This window comes from Lodderomyces beijingensis, assembly GCF_963989305.1.
Source record: "Lodderomyces beijingensis strain CBS 14171 genome assembly, chromosome: 7".
Taxonomy (NCBI): domain Eukaryota; kingdom Fungi; phylum Ascomycota; class Pichiomycetes; order Serinales; family Debaryomycetaceae; genus Lodderomyces; species Lodderomyces beijingensis.
This window is the reverse complement of record NC_089976.1, coordinates 295,331-311,297: the sequence shown is the minus strand read 5'-3', so window position 1 is coordinate 311,297 and position 15,967 is coordinate 295,331. Positions and strand designations below refer to the sequence as shown.

Here is a 15,967-nt window from a genome sequence, read left to right as displayed (position 1 = left end):
TGTAAACAAAGATTTTTTTTTTCTTTTCGCTATTTGCAACCCACACCATTGGTGTTGCGTGGAACTATTTGAAGACCTGTTTTTTTTTGTATTTTTTATTGCTGCAAATGAAAGATCAATGGCTAAGACACAAAGGGTCTATAAAAATATATTGATATTTACAAAAAGAAAATACGCGGACTTTCTCATGACATTGCAATTGTTTTTGACAGGATGGGCGAAGTTTTCAACTTGAGTGGATTTGGACATCTGTCTTGTTTTTGAGAAAAGAAAATAAATTGCGAACGGAAAGGAATATCATTGGCAAAACCATTCTTGAGAGTTTCTTTTTTTTTTTCTTCCTTTCGAGGGGGGGGGGCGATTTGCAAAATGCATGTCTCTGCTTTTTAGTACAGCCTTGTTCTTACCATCGCTACTCAGTTGGTGTGCTTTAGTCTTTGGGGTCTAGGTCTAAGTTTTTTTTTGTTTTGTTTTGTTGGTGTTATCTTCAGCCTGACCGTAGATCCTAAGGTCACTTTTAGATCTTGTGGTTCGGAATCCACAATAAGGACACTGGAGATGAGCGAATCAAAAGAAAACAAAAGGCTGGGGATCTTGAATGCTAAAATGCTCTCTGCATGCTTTCTGGTTCAAGCCGTTTGCAGATACGTGCCACGACACAAAATCAGAACCCCCTTCACCACCTAGCTGCTCTTTGACAAAGACGCAACAGACTGAGCGGTCCGACTGTCTACTGTGCAAAAAGCTGACAACTGGTTACTTTTCCATCCCGCTGTTGGGTCTCGTCAGCAACTGCCAACTGCAAATGTGTAAAATTTACATTTGGTATCGAAATGGAAAAAAAATAGAGAAAAAAAAAAAGAGAGTTTACGAATCGCTTATCGTCTCCATAAGTAAGGCGAGTACGAGGTGCGGCTGAATCCTGCGGCATTCTGCTGTTCCAGCCCGCATACAAGTGCACACACATGGACGCAACCCCGGGGAGGCATGCTTCTTTCGTATGGTTTAGCTACTATTGCATATGAAAGCTGGACAAGCAATCTGCGGTGATTTTGTCAAGCGCGGCCAGTTTCCCCCCAATACATTTTCCATGGCTAAAGCACTCCAAAATTAGCAGTTTTACCAAGAAAAATATTTTTAACAAGCATCACATGACACACCCGCCAGTTTCAGAAGCAGAAAAGACATAGCATCTTTGTTTACCGTAGCTTTTTCAAATCTTAATTTCTGCAATTGAGCACAGCATTGTTGTTCATTTGTCTTGTATTGCTGAAAGTTTGATTGTTGTTAGTACAACTGACCATCTCGTCTAACGAAGCCAATAAAACCCAAAAAAAAAAAAAACTCTTGATTGTGAAGGCTAAAGTTGAGCGGAGCAGCAACATGAAAGCAGGCAGTTCCACTCTGAACCCCACAATTGCTCGACGTACATTGAATGCTTTTCAAGAACGATTTGCTTTTTGGCGACTAGACGCGTATTGAGCCAAAAGACGCTAAGCTTGTATTGGTTATGACTTTTGGCTTAAAATACTCTGGAAGTGCCAGGGGGGAGGGGGAGGAAAGTGTGGTTCAAAAAAGAAAAAACCAAAAGGCTATAGCAAATCACAGGGCTGGCCCCTGTGTTTCCGTAACTCAACCAAAGACTCCAGACTTCGTCACGTTGCGATAAAAACAAAGCATCAAAAGAGAAAATCATCATATATTGAAATTCATCTAATCATGGAAACGAGTAAATTTACTCCCATTTTGAAAAGCAGCCAAATTCTGCTGAGACTGACGGGTTCTTCGTACAAAGATAACTTTGTCCTTTGCGTGTCCTCGTTTCGCCTGACGTATTTTCCGACCATGCATCGGGTTCAATTTCCACGGCCATCCCATCTTTTGAGCTTTTAAAAAATGTTAGTGGTGTATCAACGCAAGCTAAGGAAAATTTTGTTGTGCTCGGGTTCAGATTGTACCTTGCGTGGTAATCAAAGAGTGCAGATTCGCATTTTTTTTTTTTGGCTTTGAGTAGCGCAACATTCCGGTTGCAAAAAGGAAAAAAAAAAAAAGAAAAAAAAGGAAAAAAAGAAATGAATTAATACCAGATAGAAGAGATATCGTTAATATGAAAGATGCGTAAAAAAAAAGGCCATAAGACTAAGCAACCGTCAGGAAAGGTCTTGGTTTCAAAATTAGAAAATACCATTATCAGCAGCAGCCGCTACCACCACCACAACCACCACCACTATTATAACCACTAAATCCACCACCACCAAATCCACCACTAAATCCACCACCACTATTATCACCACCAACATATGTGTTGGTGGCGTGGTGGTGATGTTGTTGATGATGTAAATCAGGGTTGGGCAGTTGAAAAGCTCCGGTGTAGGCAGGTGCTGGAACGCTGACAAAGCCCGGTGAAATATTAGATGGACCATCATGATGATTGTGATTGTAGTTGTGGTCATGAGTGCAGTTGTCGTCCGGTGAGCCCGAAGTGCCCGCAGTGAATGGTTTTTCGCCGCACGCGTACGAGCATGAGCAACTCGGTGCAGGATACTCGGGACGGGAACGCGGCACGATATCAATCATTTTTTGTTCTTGGTCGGGTCTTGAAAAGATACCACCAAAATAGAAGCGTACCTTTGTTGATCCAAATGATTTTCCATGAGCTCTCCAAGTACAGAAAAAGAACAAGCACATGTTCAAAAGGGAGAAAAACCAGGCAATCACTGCACATGCCATTATACTATACAATAAGTTGCACGAAAATTGCCACAGATCGAAAATTGTCCAATCCAATACGTAAATAATCGAGTAGTCCACGTAGCAAGAAGAAGGAATTGATGAAGCTAACCACACCCAAGGTGGGAAAACCGCAACAACGAGTATTGCCTCCAGAATGAGTATTTTATTTGGTGGGAGTTTGCTTCTCAACGAACAGGGGAAAATCACACATATGAAGAACAACCAAACCAAAGCGATAAAGGACATGATTGCGAGGTAAAGTAAGACACCGATGACTGACTCTGTCCTTGCCATAAAGCCCAAGCTCATTGCAAAGGAAGCGGCGTAGAAAGCAAATTCAAGGAATCTAAGCACAAATGAAGCTAACCGGGATATCGTAGCACGAGCAGTCCCCATTTTTGGTCTTTTTTTGCTTTTTTGTATTTGATGGGGAATGAGTATTTGGTTGATGCTATTTTCAAAAGATTCCCTTTTCCAACGTGCCATAAGTGTTTTCTTTTATAGTGCAATTCGGTACCCCTTTGACGTCATTGGAAGACATCAAGAAAGGCATCATGGGTAGCATCAAGGGACGGACCCTCCAATACTTCCTCCTCGTGGTGCATCTAATTGACCAATTGATGGCAATATCAGATACGAGGTTGACATTCAACGGGTTACGAGTTCTCATGAATGGATAGTTATTGAACTCTTGGGTCAAAAATTGAAAGGTCGCCGTACTGGAGGCTAAATAAACACATATCTAGTTCTTGTTTTTTTTTTTTTAGGGAAACACGAAGCCGTGTCAGGGTACGGGGCAAGATCGGGCCGTGCCATAAGAGTCTCACTAAAAGTCGGCACTTGCGCAATGACTTCAATCAACCGTCAAGCAACGGTCATTGACAAAAATAAACTGTTCCCAAGGCTTAGCTCATTGCAAAACAAAAAAAAAAGGCTCTTGGGATGATCTGAAGCAGATGTAATCCCTGTTGACCCCCTGACTTGCCCTATTCCATTCTTTGCAAAGTCTCCATGCGTACTCATTTCCCACAACCGCTCAGTTCAGCTCAGCTCAGCTCAGCGGGTGGAAAGAAAGGGGATCGAGGGAAACTCACCAGCGAAGCCCTTGTGCAGCCGCTCTTCCCCCCCCCCCCCCCTCCCCATACAGCGACCCCAGTAGATCATGCCTTGTGAAACACGCATGATACATTGACCTGGTTTTACGAATTGTAATCACGAGAAGACAAGCCCTGTGTCATGCATCGCGGCTCAAGTCGAGTTTTACGACGATAAGCCCTTTAATCCTGTTGTCTTTCACGCAAAGAGTCTTGGATACTCACCTTCTGTTGAAGTAGGACGCAAGTGCTTTGTTTCTAAAACGACAACATTTGCATCCTTGCACCTTGTTTGAAAAGTGGTGACCTGCTCTGTCCACAGCGAGTGGGCTTGACTTTGGCTGAAATGCTGTCAGTCTAGATAAGGGAGTGGGGCCAGAGACACGTGCTAGACATATGTAAATATGTCTGTGGGTAGAGGACGTCGGTAGTCTCCGGAAAAGCGTCGCGTGCCCCAAAAAAACAACCGAGTGAGCAATCGATGTGCTTGCAGCAGACCGTGGAGTCCTTTGCAGCAAGCTTAATTGGCACTACTTGGCCTTGGCCTTGAAAATCAGTGGAAGCCTCAATGTTCACGGGGTTCAAGGGGTTCACGGGGTTCATCATTCCTCCACGATGACTGGGAAATGGCTCACGTGCGCTGTGGATCACGTGACTTTCCATTTCTAGCTGCGATACTATGCGCAAGAAAGGAAGCAAAGGAAGCGAAGGGAAGCATATCGATATATCTATTCAACAAAGTTCAGGATTGAATTGACATCACAGTGCCACTTTTTTCCTTCTTTCTCCCATTATATATCAGATGAGCGTGATTTCAGCCATTAGAGTGCCAGCTACATCGGCACCTGCAAAAGCAGCCATCATTTTCGTCCATGGACTAGGCGACTCGGGTCAAGGATGGAGTTTCTTGCCGCAATTCATCAACCGGTCAGGTCTTATTCCGCATGAGATTTCCAGCTCGATAAACTATGTTTTTCCCAATGCGCCCCTGATTCCAATCACGGTGAACGGTGGCGTGTCCATGCCCGGCTGGTTCGACTTGTATGAGTTTGGCAACCCCAACGCTAGACAAGATGTCGTGGGATTTTTCAAGTCTGTCCTGGACGTGATCAAAGCCTTGATTGATGAGCAAGTCAACAAGTTCAACATCCCGGCGGAGAATATCATCATCGGTGGGTTCAGCCAAGGTGCAGCTTTGTCGTTGGCTACTTTGGCCACGTTGAACTTCAAGATTGGAGGAGTTGTGGCCTTGTCTGGATTCGTCACCCCTCCGGTTGCGCAGGAGTTGGAAGCAAAATACTTGGTAAAGGATGTAAACTACAACACTCCCGTATTCCAAGGTCACGGAACTGAAGACCCTTTGATTGCTTTTGCCTTTGCTGAAAAGACTGCCGAGTATTACAAAGATAAATTGGGGTTCAAGAATTTGCAGTTTCATGCGTACAAAGGAATCGCTCATAGTGCCAGCGAGGAAGAATTGGCCGATGTCATCAACTTCATTAAAGGCATTCTTACAAAATAGATCAGATAGATTGTAAAAGAAAGAGAAGAAAAAGAAAGCAACCTTGGAATATCACTTTTAAACTCTAATACCACAACTAACTTCTCCTTCGTTGCAACTTTCAATTGTCGTAGCTCTTCTTCTCCTTTTCGACTTCTTCTTGCAACGTCTCATACATGTAATCACTAAACTTGCACAATCCGGTCTTTCCGCTGCAAATCTCATACATGTCATTCTTTTGCCACGATCCAGGCACAATGTTCCCCTTGTCGTCAACCTGCACGTATCCAAACACATCTTCAATGTACGGAGTGCGCGAGTAGCGTGGAATCTCTCTAAAGTCATAAACTGGCATGAACGAGTTGGCATTGGTGCCGGCCTCCATCACGAATGTAAAGTCATTGTAGATCTTATCAGCTAACGTCTTGTCTAGAAGCGACTTGAAATGGGAGTCAACGTGGAAATCCAATGGCGCTGGATCGGTAGATTGCGACGTGCCGATTGGGATTGACTCGGGCTGTCTTGAAAGGGAGAAGGTGAAGTAGTTGGGTTGCTTCTCGTGGATGAAAATCTGGGGGTTCTTGCTGTACGTGGTGAGCAACCTCAATGGCTTGAAGTTTGAATGAAGCTGAAGAGCAAGGCTGGTTCTTGTTGTTTTCAACAAAGTGTGAAGCATGGTTTCTGGACGTGATGAGCCAACGGAATTGGTTGCAAGGGATGAGCTGAAGGGGAGACAGAGGTAGAGAAGAGATGGGGGGTTTCTACAAGATAGACCCTGTTGGAGGTCCATCAAAGCTTGCGCGCGGCACATTCAATATCCTCTCCCCAGACTACGAGATTTCGCAACCAACCGTTTGACTTAAAGCATTAACAAAGACAAAAGGGAGCGGCTAAAAAGGCTAGCTCATAACAAATCAACCATGATCATCTCTTTGACGTCTTTCTCATTTTCTTCTTTGGCTTTTCCTCTTCCTCCTCCTCCTCCTCCTCCTCCTCCTTCTCCTTCACCGCCGGCGTATCGTCATGTCTGTACTTGTTCCAATCGACATCTTTATCCGTGAATGGGTTCTCCAACTCCACCATCCTGGTCTCTTTGTTCGCATCATAGAATCCAATGCTCCAAGCACCCCGTTCCAACTCCGTCATTGTCCACCCGTCTTTGGCATGCGCGTGCATAATGTCGAAAAACACACTCAAGTACTCATCGGCGTATTCCTTGGGGCTATATCTGAGCTTATACTCCAGGCGTGCTGCGTCGCCAACGACAAAGTAGAGGAAGCTGTCGTCGCTGAAGAACGGTGGGGCAAGTCGGGGGTAGATGTCGCTGAGACAACTGAGTAGTAAGCTGGCCGTAGCGGGACCGATGCCTTTCAACTCGCCCAATTTCTTTAGCGCAAGCCTCACTGTTTTCGAGTACTCTATCCTGTCGTTGGCGGTCAACTTGTCCCAGAAGTCGTCTGGTAAAGTCTTGAAATAGTCGAGCATGATCTTGAACCCTGACCTGGTGACCTCTTTGACTGTGTCTTCCTCGTTGGACTTGATGAGTTTTGGTAGGGAGGGGCGGAAGGTCCCCTTGGCCAATTTCCAGTCCATTAGAAGCACGAGTTCTTTCTTTTCTAGATACGTGGTTGTATCTTTGGATTTGCGGTATCGTTCTGCAAGAATCTGGGGCACATCTTTACTTCTCCAGGAGTCTAGCTGTTCAAACGTTTTCGTGTTTCCATCGTATTTCTTTGTGATGTGGACGGAGAGTTCGCGGACTAGATTGGGGTAGAGCTTCTTGGATGCCGTTTTGAGATACTCTAGGCTCATTGGGATGTCAATTGTTGTAAATGCAAGAGAAGCAAAAGAGGGCAACTGGCAATTGCGTGGGGCTAGTGTGGGTTTGGTTGATGCCATGCGAGTACCAGTTTCATGAAATATAAAAAAAAAAATCAAAAGCGCTATCCTCCTAGCCTCTAGCTTCTAGCCTCAAGGGCAAAGAGTAGCCACCATCAACCACTTCAAGTACTTGTAACACTCTCGTGTAATGTCCCTCCGTCTATCTATTTACAAACTTGTCTTTTTCTTTCGCTAGTTTTCCTACTCATCATCGGAAGTTTCTCTACTGAACCTCTTCTTTGGCGTATAGGAAATGGGGAACTTCGAATCAAGGACCACGTTCTGGACAAGCGAATAAAACTGCGAGCTCAACCAGTACAAAGTCAACGCCGCTGGCGCATGCACCGAAATCGCCATCATGAACACAATCGAAAGCCGGGAGAAATTGGCCACTGCGTCAGTCAAGGTAGGCCTAAACTTCAACCTCTGCGTCAACCGCGCCATTTCCAAAGTCTTGAACGTCCATTCGACATTGCACAACGAAACCACGCCGAGTATCACGGGGAACACGTGAAGCGAGTCGGCTACGGTCAAGTCCTGGAACCACAATATGCCCTCGGTGCTCAAACTTGGATCGAGGGGTTTATTATGGATGTTGTCCCATGAGGACCATCCGCTGAGGTCGCGCATCGTGAGCGACATGATGATCCAAAGCGGGATCTGCGCCGCTGGCAACATGAAGTTTTTCCATATCTGAACCCCATGCTTTTGGAAGAGCTGTTTCTGACGCTTGCGCACCTCCTTAGCGCTCAAGAGGAGGATCTGCTCGTAGGTCATGTTCGCCAACGGCGATTGTGTAGCGACGACGGAGGGGGACGTCGTGGGCTGCTCTTGCATGTGTTTGGCCTCTTGGGCTTTTTTAGCGAGGTTCATCCGGAGCACGGGGCCCATGGCGGACACGATCGGCTTGAGCTCGCTTTGCCTTTGGATCCGCTGGCGTTGGATAAGTGCGAGCGGCAACGTCCATGCTGATCGCAAGGCGAACGTTGTTATGGGGATGAGGGCCCACCATGGCAAGTGGGTCACTTCGTGGATCGATTGGAACGAGTGGGTGAATGTAGTTATGATTGCATTGTGGTCAAGCGAAAATTTTCGAGCTTGCGTCGTCGAAGCTAGAAATGATATGCGGTTCGGTAGAATTCGTTCCGTGGACCGTCTTAGTAGCATTCTCTTGGTTTCAAACCGTTGGGATATCGTGATAACTTCCACACACACTCGCTCATACTCACGCTCACATTGCACATTTTCATCATCATTTTTTTTTTCAGAATTTCGTCTCCTGGTGAAAGTCGCTCACGAATACAAGATACACACAACTAGCCAACTTCATCACCACGGATAATGTCAACCAAAACAGAGAGAGCATGCATGTTATGCGGGATAATACAGCCGATGAAAGTATTCAGAAAGGACGGATGCCCCAACTGTGAGTCGCTCTTGCATTTCTCCGGCGACGCCAGCCAAGTGTCAGAGTGCACCTCGCCTTCATTTGAAGGCTTGGTGGCGTTGGGCCAGGATAACAAGGGGTCATGGGTAGCCAGGTGGCTAAGGATAGAGAGCTTTGTGCCTGGGTTATACGCCGTCAAGGTGAATGGGAAGTTGCCGCTAGATACTGTTGATTCGTTGGAACAGGCTAATGTTTACTATCGACCTCGTGATGGCACCGCGGAGGACTAAACATGGGAAGAGGAAGATAAAGAGAGGTAGGTGATTTAGCGGAGTTGTGTCTATCTATACTTAATTATACGAATGAGCGAAAAGAGGAGTAGAATGTGTCAAGTTAAAGCGTAGCTTGGAGCGAGCTGATTGTAGCTTCGAGATCAGCCAACGTCTGGGACTTGTCCCACTCGTTCCTATCTTTCCAGATAACGTCCATCAATCGTGCCATCACGATCTCCAACCGTTCTACATTGTACTCTGCCGTCATTTCAAGAATCCTAGCTTGGAGAAGAGTCACTTTGGATTGATCGAGTTGGACTTGTCGGGAGAAATCGACATCTAGCAATTCCTCAGCTTCGGATTCCGACTCAGCGTCTTCAATGACCGCGGTCGTGGTTTCCTTGCTGCTGCCGTTGGCGTTATTGTCCACCTCGATAGTCTCGGTGATCGCCACGCCCACTCCCCCGTTTGAATCTATTTCTGGTGTTGCCCCATTCAAGTCTCCGGCTTTGGTTTTGGTTTCTCCTGGAGTTGGAGCTGGACCTGGACCTGGAGCATCTGCGTTGTTGACTGGATGACCTGAGTCCGCCACAGTTCCATTCAAAACAACTTCATCTGCAGTTGCAGCAGTTGCCGCAGCTGCATTGGCTTCCATCTTGGCCTTCAACTCTTCGTGCTCTTTCAACAATTGTTTCTGCTTGATGAGATCCCGCTCTCTCACCTCCTTACAAGCCTTGACAAACTCGGGAGTTGAAATGTCATCGATGCCAAATTGGGCATTAGTGATCATCTCGTTGGCCTTGAGGATCCGATCACGGTCATTCGAAGTGACGCTATCCTTCAAGATCAACTTCAAGTCCTTGAGGAACTGCTTTGGTTCGCTGTAAAACCCGTTCCATAACCGTTCTTCAATAGTATCCAAATCCATGTTGTAGTAGTTCCTACCAGTGGTGATTTCCTTGATCATGTTTTCGGAACCTGGGTCCTCGGAACGGATGTAGAGAACTTGGTAGTTGTTGAGCGGGTTATCTAGCACCGAGGGGTCAAAGAGATGGTACAACAAGTTCTCATCGACAATGGGCTTCTTGAACCGCTTGTACCGGACCTTGAACAAGTCCATCAAACTGGCGAGTTTGATTTTCAAAACGTTTTTAAGTTTCGTATCTTGGTATTCTTGTTCCCTGATTTTCTTCCTGGTGAGTTCCGACTCTGATGCTTTTATCTCCACGTCGGCAATTTTAAGCTGCTTGAGTTTCCGCTTTGGTCTATTTTGCAAGTCGTTTACAAACTCAAACGGTTTCATCGACAAGGTTTGCCACAACGTGGCAAAATAAAGCCTTCTCTCGCTTTCATTGGGGTTCCTCAACGCGATGTTATTCGAGGGACTTTCGAATCCAAAGATTCCCCGAATCTCCTCGCCCAAGTCCTCCATCGACGACTCGGCAATACCGAGCAATAGCAACTTTTCGTTGCTTTTCAACCCGCGGAGCAAGCTTGACAACGTGGCCTTCGCTGGCGAGGGTAAGACGTCAAACCAAATGTCGATGCTAGGGATTAGGATGATTGCCGGCTGGTGTCTTCTCGCTTCGATGAATGCTTGAACAATGGCCAGCTCCGGTGTTCTAGTGGAGTCGCCAAACATGGATCCCAAGTCTAGCGATTGCACTTGGAACCCTTCCAAATGGTTCAAGACTGCCGCTGCCAAATATTGTTGCCCATTGCCTTCTCGTCCGCTTATCAACAAGTGCGGTCTGCAGATTCTAGAGTTTTCCAACGTCCTGAGCAATTGCTGCTTGGCAAACCCACCGTCGGCATCCTTGGTTGTGGGATCGAGATATTTCGCTTCGTCGAGCGCCGTGAATTTCTGCAACTTGCCTGATGTATTCACTGAGGCAGGGAGCAAGTCATTCAATTTTAAAAGTATCTCATCTAGTTCAGCCTGTAGAAGAGGCTTGAGATGCTCGGGGAGCGGCGACGAACCACCCGTGGTAGATCGGGCACTTGACGGAACAATTCTTTCCAATGCCTTCATAAAGTCCTTGGCAATCACCTTGACTTTCGACGGGTGGACAACTAGTTTGTGGTTGGTCTCATATATCTGAGGATACTTTCTTTGAATACTGTTGAGGGCAGCTTCCGTGCACAAGGCTCTCAAATCGGCACCCCCGTAGCCTTTAGTAAGATCGGCTAGATTGCCCAAAAAGTCATCTCTTAAAGGCGGAACCCATTTCTTGGTGTGAATTTTCAAAATCTCCTTTCGCGAGTCGATATCGGGCAAGGGAAAATAAAACTCTCGGTCAAACCTACCGGGTCTTCGCAATGCCGGATCGATTGCATCGGGTCTGTTGGTGGCGCCAATAACAATCACCTGTCCCCTGTTGTCCATACCATCCATCAACGCTAGCAATGTCGACACGATACTTGCGTGGATTTGTTCTTGCTTCGACGATCGCACGGGCGCCAAGCCATCAATCTCATCAAAAAATATGATGGAAGGTTGTTGGTTTTTGGCCTCTTCGAAAAGCAACCGCAACTGTCTCTCAGCTTCACCGACCCATTTACTCAAACAGTCGGCGCCCTTTCTCATGAAAAAGGTGATTTTCCTTTCGGAAGTAGAGCAGCTCGCAGCTAGAGCTCGAGCCATCAAGGTCTTACCAGTCCCTGGTGGACCGTGGAACAAAACGCCTCGCGGTGGGGTAATTGCGAAATTCTGATAAAGCTCGGGGTACAACAATGGCAACGCCACCATTTCCTTCAATTGGTTGATGTAGTTGTCCAAGCCTCCCACGACCGAGAAATCGATATTCATATCCACGCCCAAGGGATCGGTATCACTGAGATTGTTCTTGCCCTTGGAGGTGTTTTTGTTATCATCTGTTCCGCCCGTGATTAGTTTACCACCCGACTTGTCCCTCTTGGGGTTCTGCTTCTTGCTCACGGTGGCTTCACCGTTAATGGGCGCGATTTCGTCTTCAGAAGTATCTGAGTCGCTCACGTTTTGACCTATAGCGGTCATGTTGTTCCCCGTTGTCGAGCCGCCCGTTAAAGGGATGCCACCTGGTGGGATATTTGTGCCAAATAGCGAGATCACGTCGCTGCCACCAAAGGGGCCCGCTGTCGGATATAGGATCTGGCGAAACTCATTCTGCTTCGTAGGACGTCCTTTTCTTCCCCTCAACCCCGTGGGCGTCGAGGGTCTCTCCGCAAACATATCATTTGTAATCGGAGGCGGGATGGTGTAATCGACTTTGGTGCGTTGGCGGAGTTTATGCGCTGCCGGCTCAGAGTCATGCATGGGCGACGAGTCGTACAAGTCAGCCACCTCCTGGCGGATATCGTCTTCTTCGTCGCCGTCCACGGTGTTGTTGATCATCGTCAGCTCCTCGTGTTCTTCCTCCAAGAACCTGCCCGAGCGCGTAGCTCTGCGGGGCTCAATAGACGCCGATCTGCTCTTTTTGGAACGTCCTTTTCTTTTCTTGGATTTGCGTCTGTCGCCGTATGCGCCGTCTTCGTCTTCGTCCCAGTCATTCTCGTCCTTGACGATGAACGCATCGCGCTTCTTCTTTTCCACGTACTCGTCCTCGTCCGACATGCTCAAGTCGTCCTCGTCTTCATCGCCGCCGTCGTCGCCGTCGTCTTGGAAATCTTCGTCGTCGGAGTCCAAATGACGCTTCCTGCCCCGCGCTGGTTTCCGCTGGGAGGCCCTGGGTTTTCTGTTTCTCTTTGGCCGAGAGACCTTGTCGTCGGAGTCGTCGTTGAAATCATCGGCGTCGTAATCGTCTCCGCCGTCGTCCTTCTCGGGGGACGACGGCTCTGCTGCTGTTTCCTCGTCGTCTTCAAGGGCGTCCTCCGCCCGTGGTGGCTTTTCTCGTTTCCCACTTTGTGGTTTGTCTGTGGGATCCTCGTCGTCGTCGTCGTTCTCGTCGTTTTTCTCCTCGGCGTAGGAGACGCCCCTCGTGGCCCTTCTTGGCCGCGACTCGTGTGCGTCGCCAGCGTCGGAGTCGTCGTCGGAAAGTATCTTGCGGCGCATGGGCTTACTCGATCGTATGGTTTAACGTGCGCCGCAGACGAATTAATATGGGATGTATATTTTCACACCACTAATTGAACCTCCTCTTTCAAAAAAGCGAGCAACCCCACTGGCAATTGAAAACACAAATGTGATATATAATGGGAATCCCCTCCTCTCTTCAATAACGTGCGAGGAAAACTTAGTGCTGCCAATAAAAAGGTGATCCACACTGTATAACTGGACCGTCCAGGCGACAACCCTCCTATTGGCAAGGTAGTTACGGTGTGTGGTTTTTCCCACCTTAGAATGCGGACAATTGTCTCTACGGGATTTTGGTAAGCGCACGCCCCTCCATACACACCCACATACCAAAAGGAGAAGGAGAGAGCCGCACCGCGAACGGCTCCAGATTCTCCGCAGCGTACAACAAAAAAACAAAACCTCTCACACCACGGCGTTGATCAAACCAGCAAGCACAGGACATCAGAGAACCTCTACGAGCCAAAGACGTGGAGAACCTAAAAATGAAAGGCTAGATGAAAACGAAAGTTGCTAGGGTGGATGTAAGAGATCTAGAGTGAGTGCTAATCTAAGCTCGTAATTCGCCTCTGATTTCGAAACCCCAGTCGCACCAGTTGTGTGTGGAGGAAGGGGTATCGCATGTAGATTGGTGAAAAGGATTCTCGAGTTTCAAGCTTCATTTGCAGCCAATTTTTTTGCAGCCGTGTTGGGCTTAGATAATGTGCTGTCTTGACGGTGAGAAATGTCCCTTGTGGGACGTCTAATCTTTGGCGAGCTCGCCCTCGCTAACATCTGTTGAAAGACCCCGGTGTCGTTTTCTACATGTTGTCGCGTTTTTGCATTTGCGACACTGTGCGAGGTAGTTGTGGTTTGTGTGCTACCAGATGCGAATGGGATAGCTCATATATGTGCCTTGGGGGCATCAACCAGTCACTTCTCACCTCTAGTGTATAAGTGTGTGGTGTGTGGTGTATGGAGTAGGCTTTTTCTAGACCCAGCTGCTTCATTCGATACTACTCCCAGACCAGACATTTCACTCGCAAACTCTGTTTAGCTTATATCGACGGAATTACACGAACTAGATTTCTTTCTTCTTCTGAACATCGTCATGTCCACTATTTACATACATCTACACCGTACACGACTCTGTACTCTATATTTCACGAAGCAGCAACTTGTCTCACCTTAAGCTTGCTCAACAACGGCCTGGGCAGTTCATCATTAGCGCCCTCGCCGTACAGTTCATCGGCACCCAAGCGAGCAAACTCGCACGTGCGTTTATTCTCCCGAACCTTCAACAAATCCAACACTTGGCTCGCTAAACTCGGCATCACAGGCTGGATCAAGATGGAGGCGACGCGCAACGCTTCCGCAGCGACGTAAACGTAACGCAAGCTTAACCTCGTGTACATTTCCCGCTTCACGGAATCGAGATCCTGCGAGTTTTCCTGTTGCAATGCCCGGGCGTATTTCCACGGCTCGCCCATTTGGAAAATCTGGTTCGCGAGCGAGACTACTTCCCACCACGATTGAATCGCTTTCGAGTAATCAAACTGCTGGAATCTATCGTCCATCGTTGCGTAAAGTGCGTCGATCTTGGTCTGGAATGAAGTGATGAGCTCCGCGAGTTGCTCCGGGTGTTCTTCTTGGAGTTCGTTGCTGCGGTGGTGGTGGTGGTGGTGGTGGTATCTGACGGCGTCGGCAATGTTGAAATTGGGCGAAGTTACCCGCATCGCGAGGTTGAAATACTTGTTGAGCAACTGCACGCGAGAAGCATGGAGCAACTCATCGGAGAATTTGCAGTCTTCGCGAATGTTGGAGTTTTCAATAAAGAAAAACCGCACGGGGTCAGTGCCGTAGTACTGGAGGATATCTGCGGGGTGCACCACGTTACCCAAACTCTTGCTCATTTTGGAGCCGGAGCTTAGCCAGTGGGAATGGACAATGACCTCGCGTGGTAGTTCGACACCGGCTGCAATGAGGAAGATGGGCCAGTATATGCAGTGGAAGCGGATTATGTCCTTGCCGATGATGTGAGTCGCGGGCCAGATGTTCTCAGTAGGAGTAGTAAAGTTGTAGTTCGTGGTGTTTGGGGTGGTGAACCCGTGGGGGAAGTTTGCGGCGGTGAGGTAGTTTAGCAACGCGTCGAACCAGACATAGATCTTCTGCGACGGGTCATCGGGCACCTCGATGCTCCACTGGAGCCGGCTTGCGGGACGCGAGATTGACAAATCCTCCAACTTCGACCTGGTCAACTCGTTCAAGATAAACTCGTATCTGTGACGCGGTTTGATAAATTCAGGATTCTGCTCGAGATAATCAATCAATTGCTGCTGGAACTGCGAGAGCTTGAAAAAATAATTGGTCTCAGTGCCATACGTGACCTCATGCTTCGACTCAGTCGAGATCCGAATCGTCTTGCCGTCCTTCTCAATCTCCTCCGTGCTCGATTCGGGGTAGAAAGTCTCGTCACTAACGCAGTACCACCCGCTATGCGACCCCTTGTATATATACCCTTTTTCACGCATCAACCTCCAGAAGTACTGCGTTAATCGCACATGGTCCTCATCCGAAGTGCGCATAAACCGGTCGTACGAGATATTCGCCGACGAGCACAACTCCTTGAAATTTTGCGCTACTTGGTCCACCAACGCCTTGGGCTCGAGTCCTTGTTTCTTTGCCGCGGTTTGGATCTTGAGGCCGTGTTCGTCTGTGCCTGTTAGCATGAATGCGCTCCTGCTAGGGTGCATCTGCTCCCATCGACTGCGTGCGTCTGCCATGAGCATCGAGTATAGATGGCCAATGTGCGGAGCCGCATTGACGTAGAATATGGGCGTGGTGACATAGAATGGCTTGGTGGATTGGAGCCGCCTGAACCGAAGCGGGTTGATTTGAAGCGAGCAGCGTGGCTTCATTTGGTTCAACGTGGTGGACAGATTTTCACGATAATCGAGTAAGTGGGGTTTTACTTCTTGTCTATTTTTTTTTCATGCAAAGCCCGCGGCCTGCTTGACGGCGGGTTTACCGATGGGTTCAACTGTTGACCTTGGTTCCACTACAAACAGC

At 47.7% G+C, this 15,967-nt stretch overlaps 7 protein-coding genes across 7 annotated transcripts; 2 read left to right on the top strand and 5 right to left on the bottom strand. All coding sequences in view use genetic code 12, as the record gives it.

Annotated features, from left to right (window-relative positions):
- Positions 1–4,629: 4,629 nt before the first annotated feature.
- LODBEIA_P54470 (uncharacterized protein) lies at positions 4,630–5,349 on the top strand (the record flags this gene model as incomplete). Its single annotated transcript, XM_066975780.1, has 1 exon — positions 4,630–5,349. One exon carries the CDS (start codon positions 4,630–4,632, stop codon positions 5,347–5,349), a length of 720 nt encoding a protein of 239 aa, XP_066832385.1.
- A 100-nt stretch (positions 5,350–5,449) lies between these two features.
- Positions 5,450–6,004, bottom strand: LODBEIA_P54460 (uncharacterized protein; the record flags this gene model as incomplete). The annotated part of the gene is made up of 1 exon (XM_066975779.1): positions 5,450–6,004. The coding sequence occupies one exon, from the start codon at positions 6,002–6,004 to the stop codon at positions 5,450–5,452; it is 555 nt and encodes a 184-aa protein (XP_066832384.1).
- A 248-nt stretch (positions 6,005–6,252) lies between these two features.
- LODBEIA_P54450 (uncharacterized protein) lies at positions 6,253–7,227 on the bottom strand (the record flags this gene model as incomplete). The annotated part of the gene is made up of 1 exon (XM_066975778.1): positions 6,253–7,227. The coding sequence occupies one exon, from the start codon at positions 7,225–7,227 to the stop codon at positions 6,253–6,255; it is 975 nt and encodes a 324-aa protein (XP_066832383.1).
- A 183-nt stretch (positions 7,228–7,410) lies between these two features.
- Positions 7,411–8,376, bottom strand: LODBEIA_P54440 (uncharacterized protein; the record flags this gene model as incomplete). The annotated part of the gene is made up of 1 exon (XM_066975777.1): positions 7,411–8,376. One exon carries the CDS (start codon positions 8,374–8,376, stop codon positions 7,411–7,413), a length of 966 nt encoding a protein of 321 aa, XP_066832382.1.
- A 225-nt stretch (positions 8,377–8,601) lies between these two features.
- LODBEIA_P54430 (uncharacterized protein) lies at positions 8,602–8,886 on the top strand (the record flags this gene model as incomplete). The annotated part of the gene is made up of 1 exon (XM_066975776.1): positions 8,602–8,886. The coding sequence occupies one exon, from the start codon at positions 8,602–8,604 to the stop codon at positions 8,884–8,886; it is 285 nt and encodes a 94-aa protein (XP_066832381.1).
- Positions 8,887–8,989: 103 nt separating this feature from the next.
- On the bottom strand, positions 8,990–12,898 carry LODBEIA_P54420 (uncharacterized protein; the record flags this gene model as incomplete). The annotated part of the gene is made up of 1 exon (XM_066975775.1): positions 8,990–12,898. One exon carries the CDS (start codon positions 12,896–12,898, stop codon positions 8,990–8,992), a length of 3,909 nt encoding a protein of 1,302 aa, XP_066832380.1.
- Positions 12,899–14,061: 1,163 nt separating this feature from the next.
- LODBEIA_P54410 (uncharacterized protein) lies at positions 14,062–15,816 on the bottom strand (the record flags this gene model as incomplete). The annotated part of the gene is made up of 1 exon (XM_066975774.1): positions 14,062–15,816. The coding sequence occupies one exon, from the start codon at positions 15,814–15,816 to the stop codon at positions 14,062–14,064; it is 1,755 nt and encodes a 584-aa protein (XP_066832379.1).
- Between the last annotated feature and the right edge of the window lie 151 nt (positions 15,817–15,967).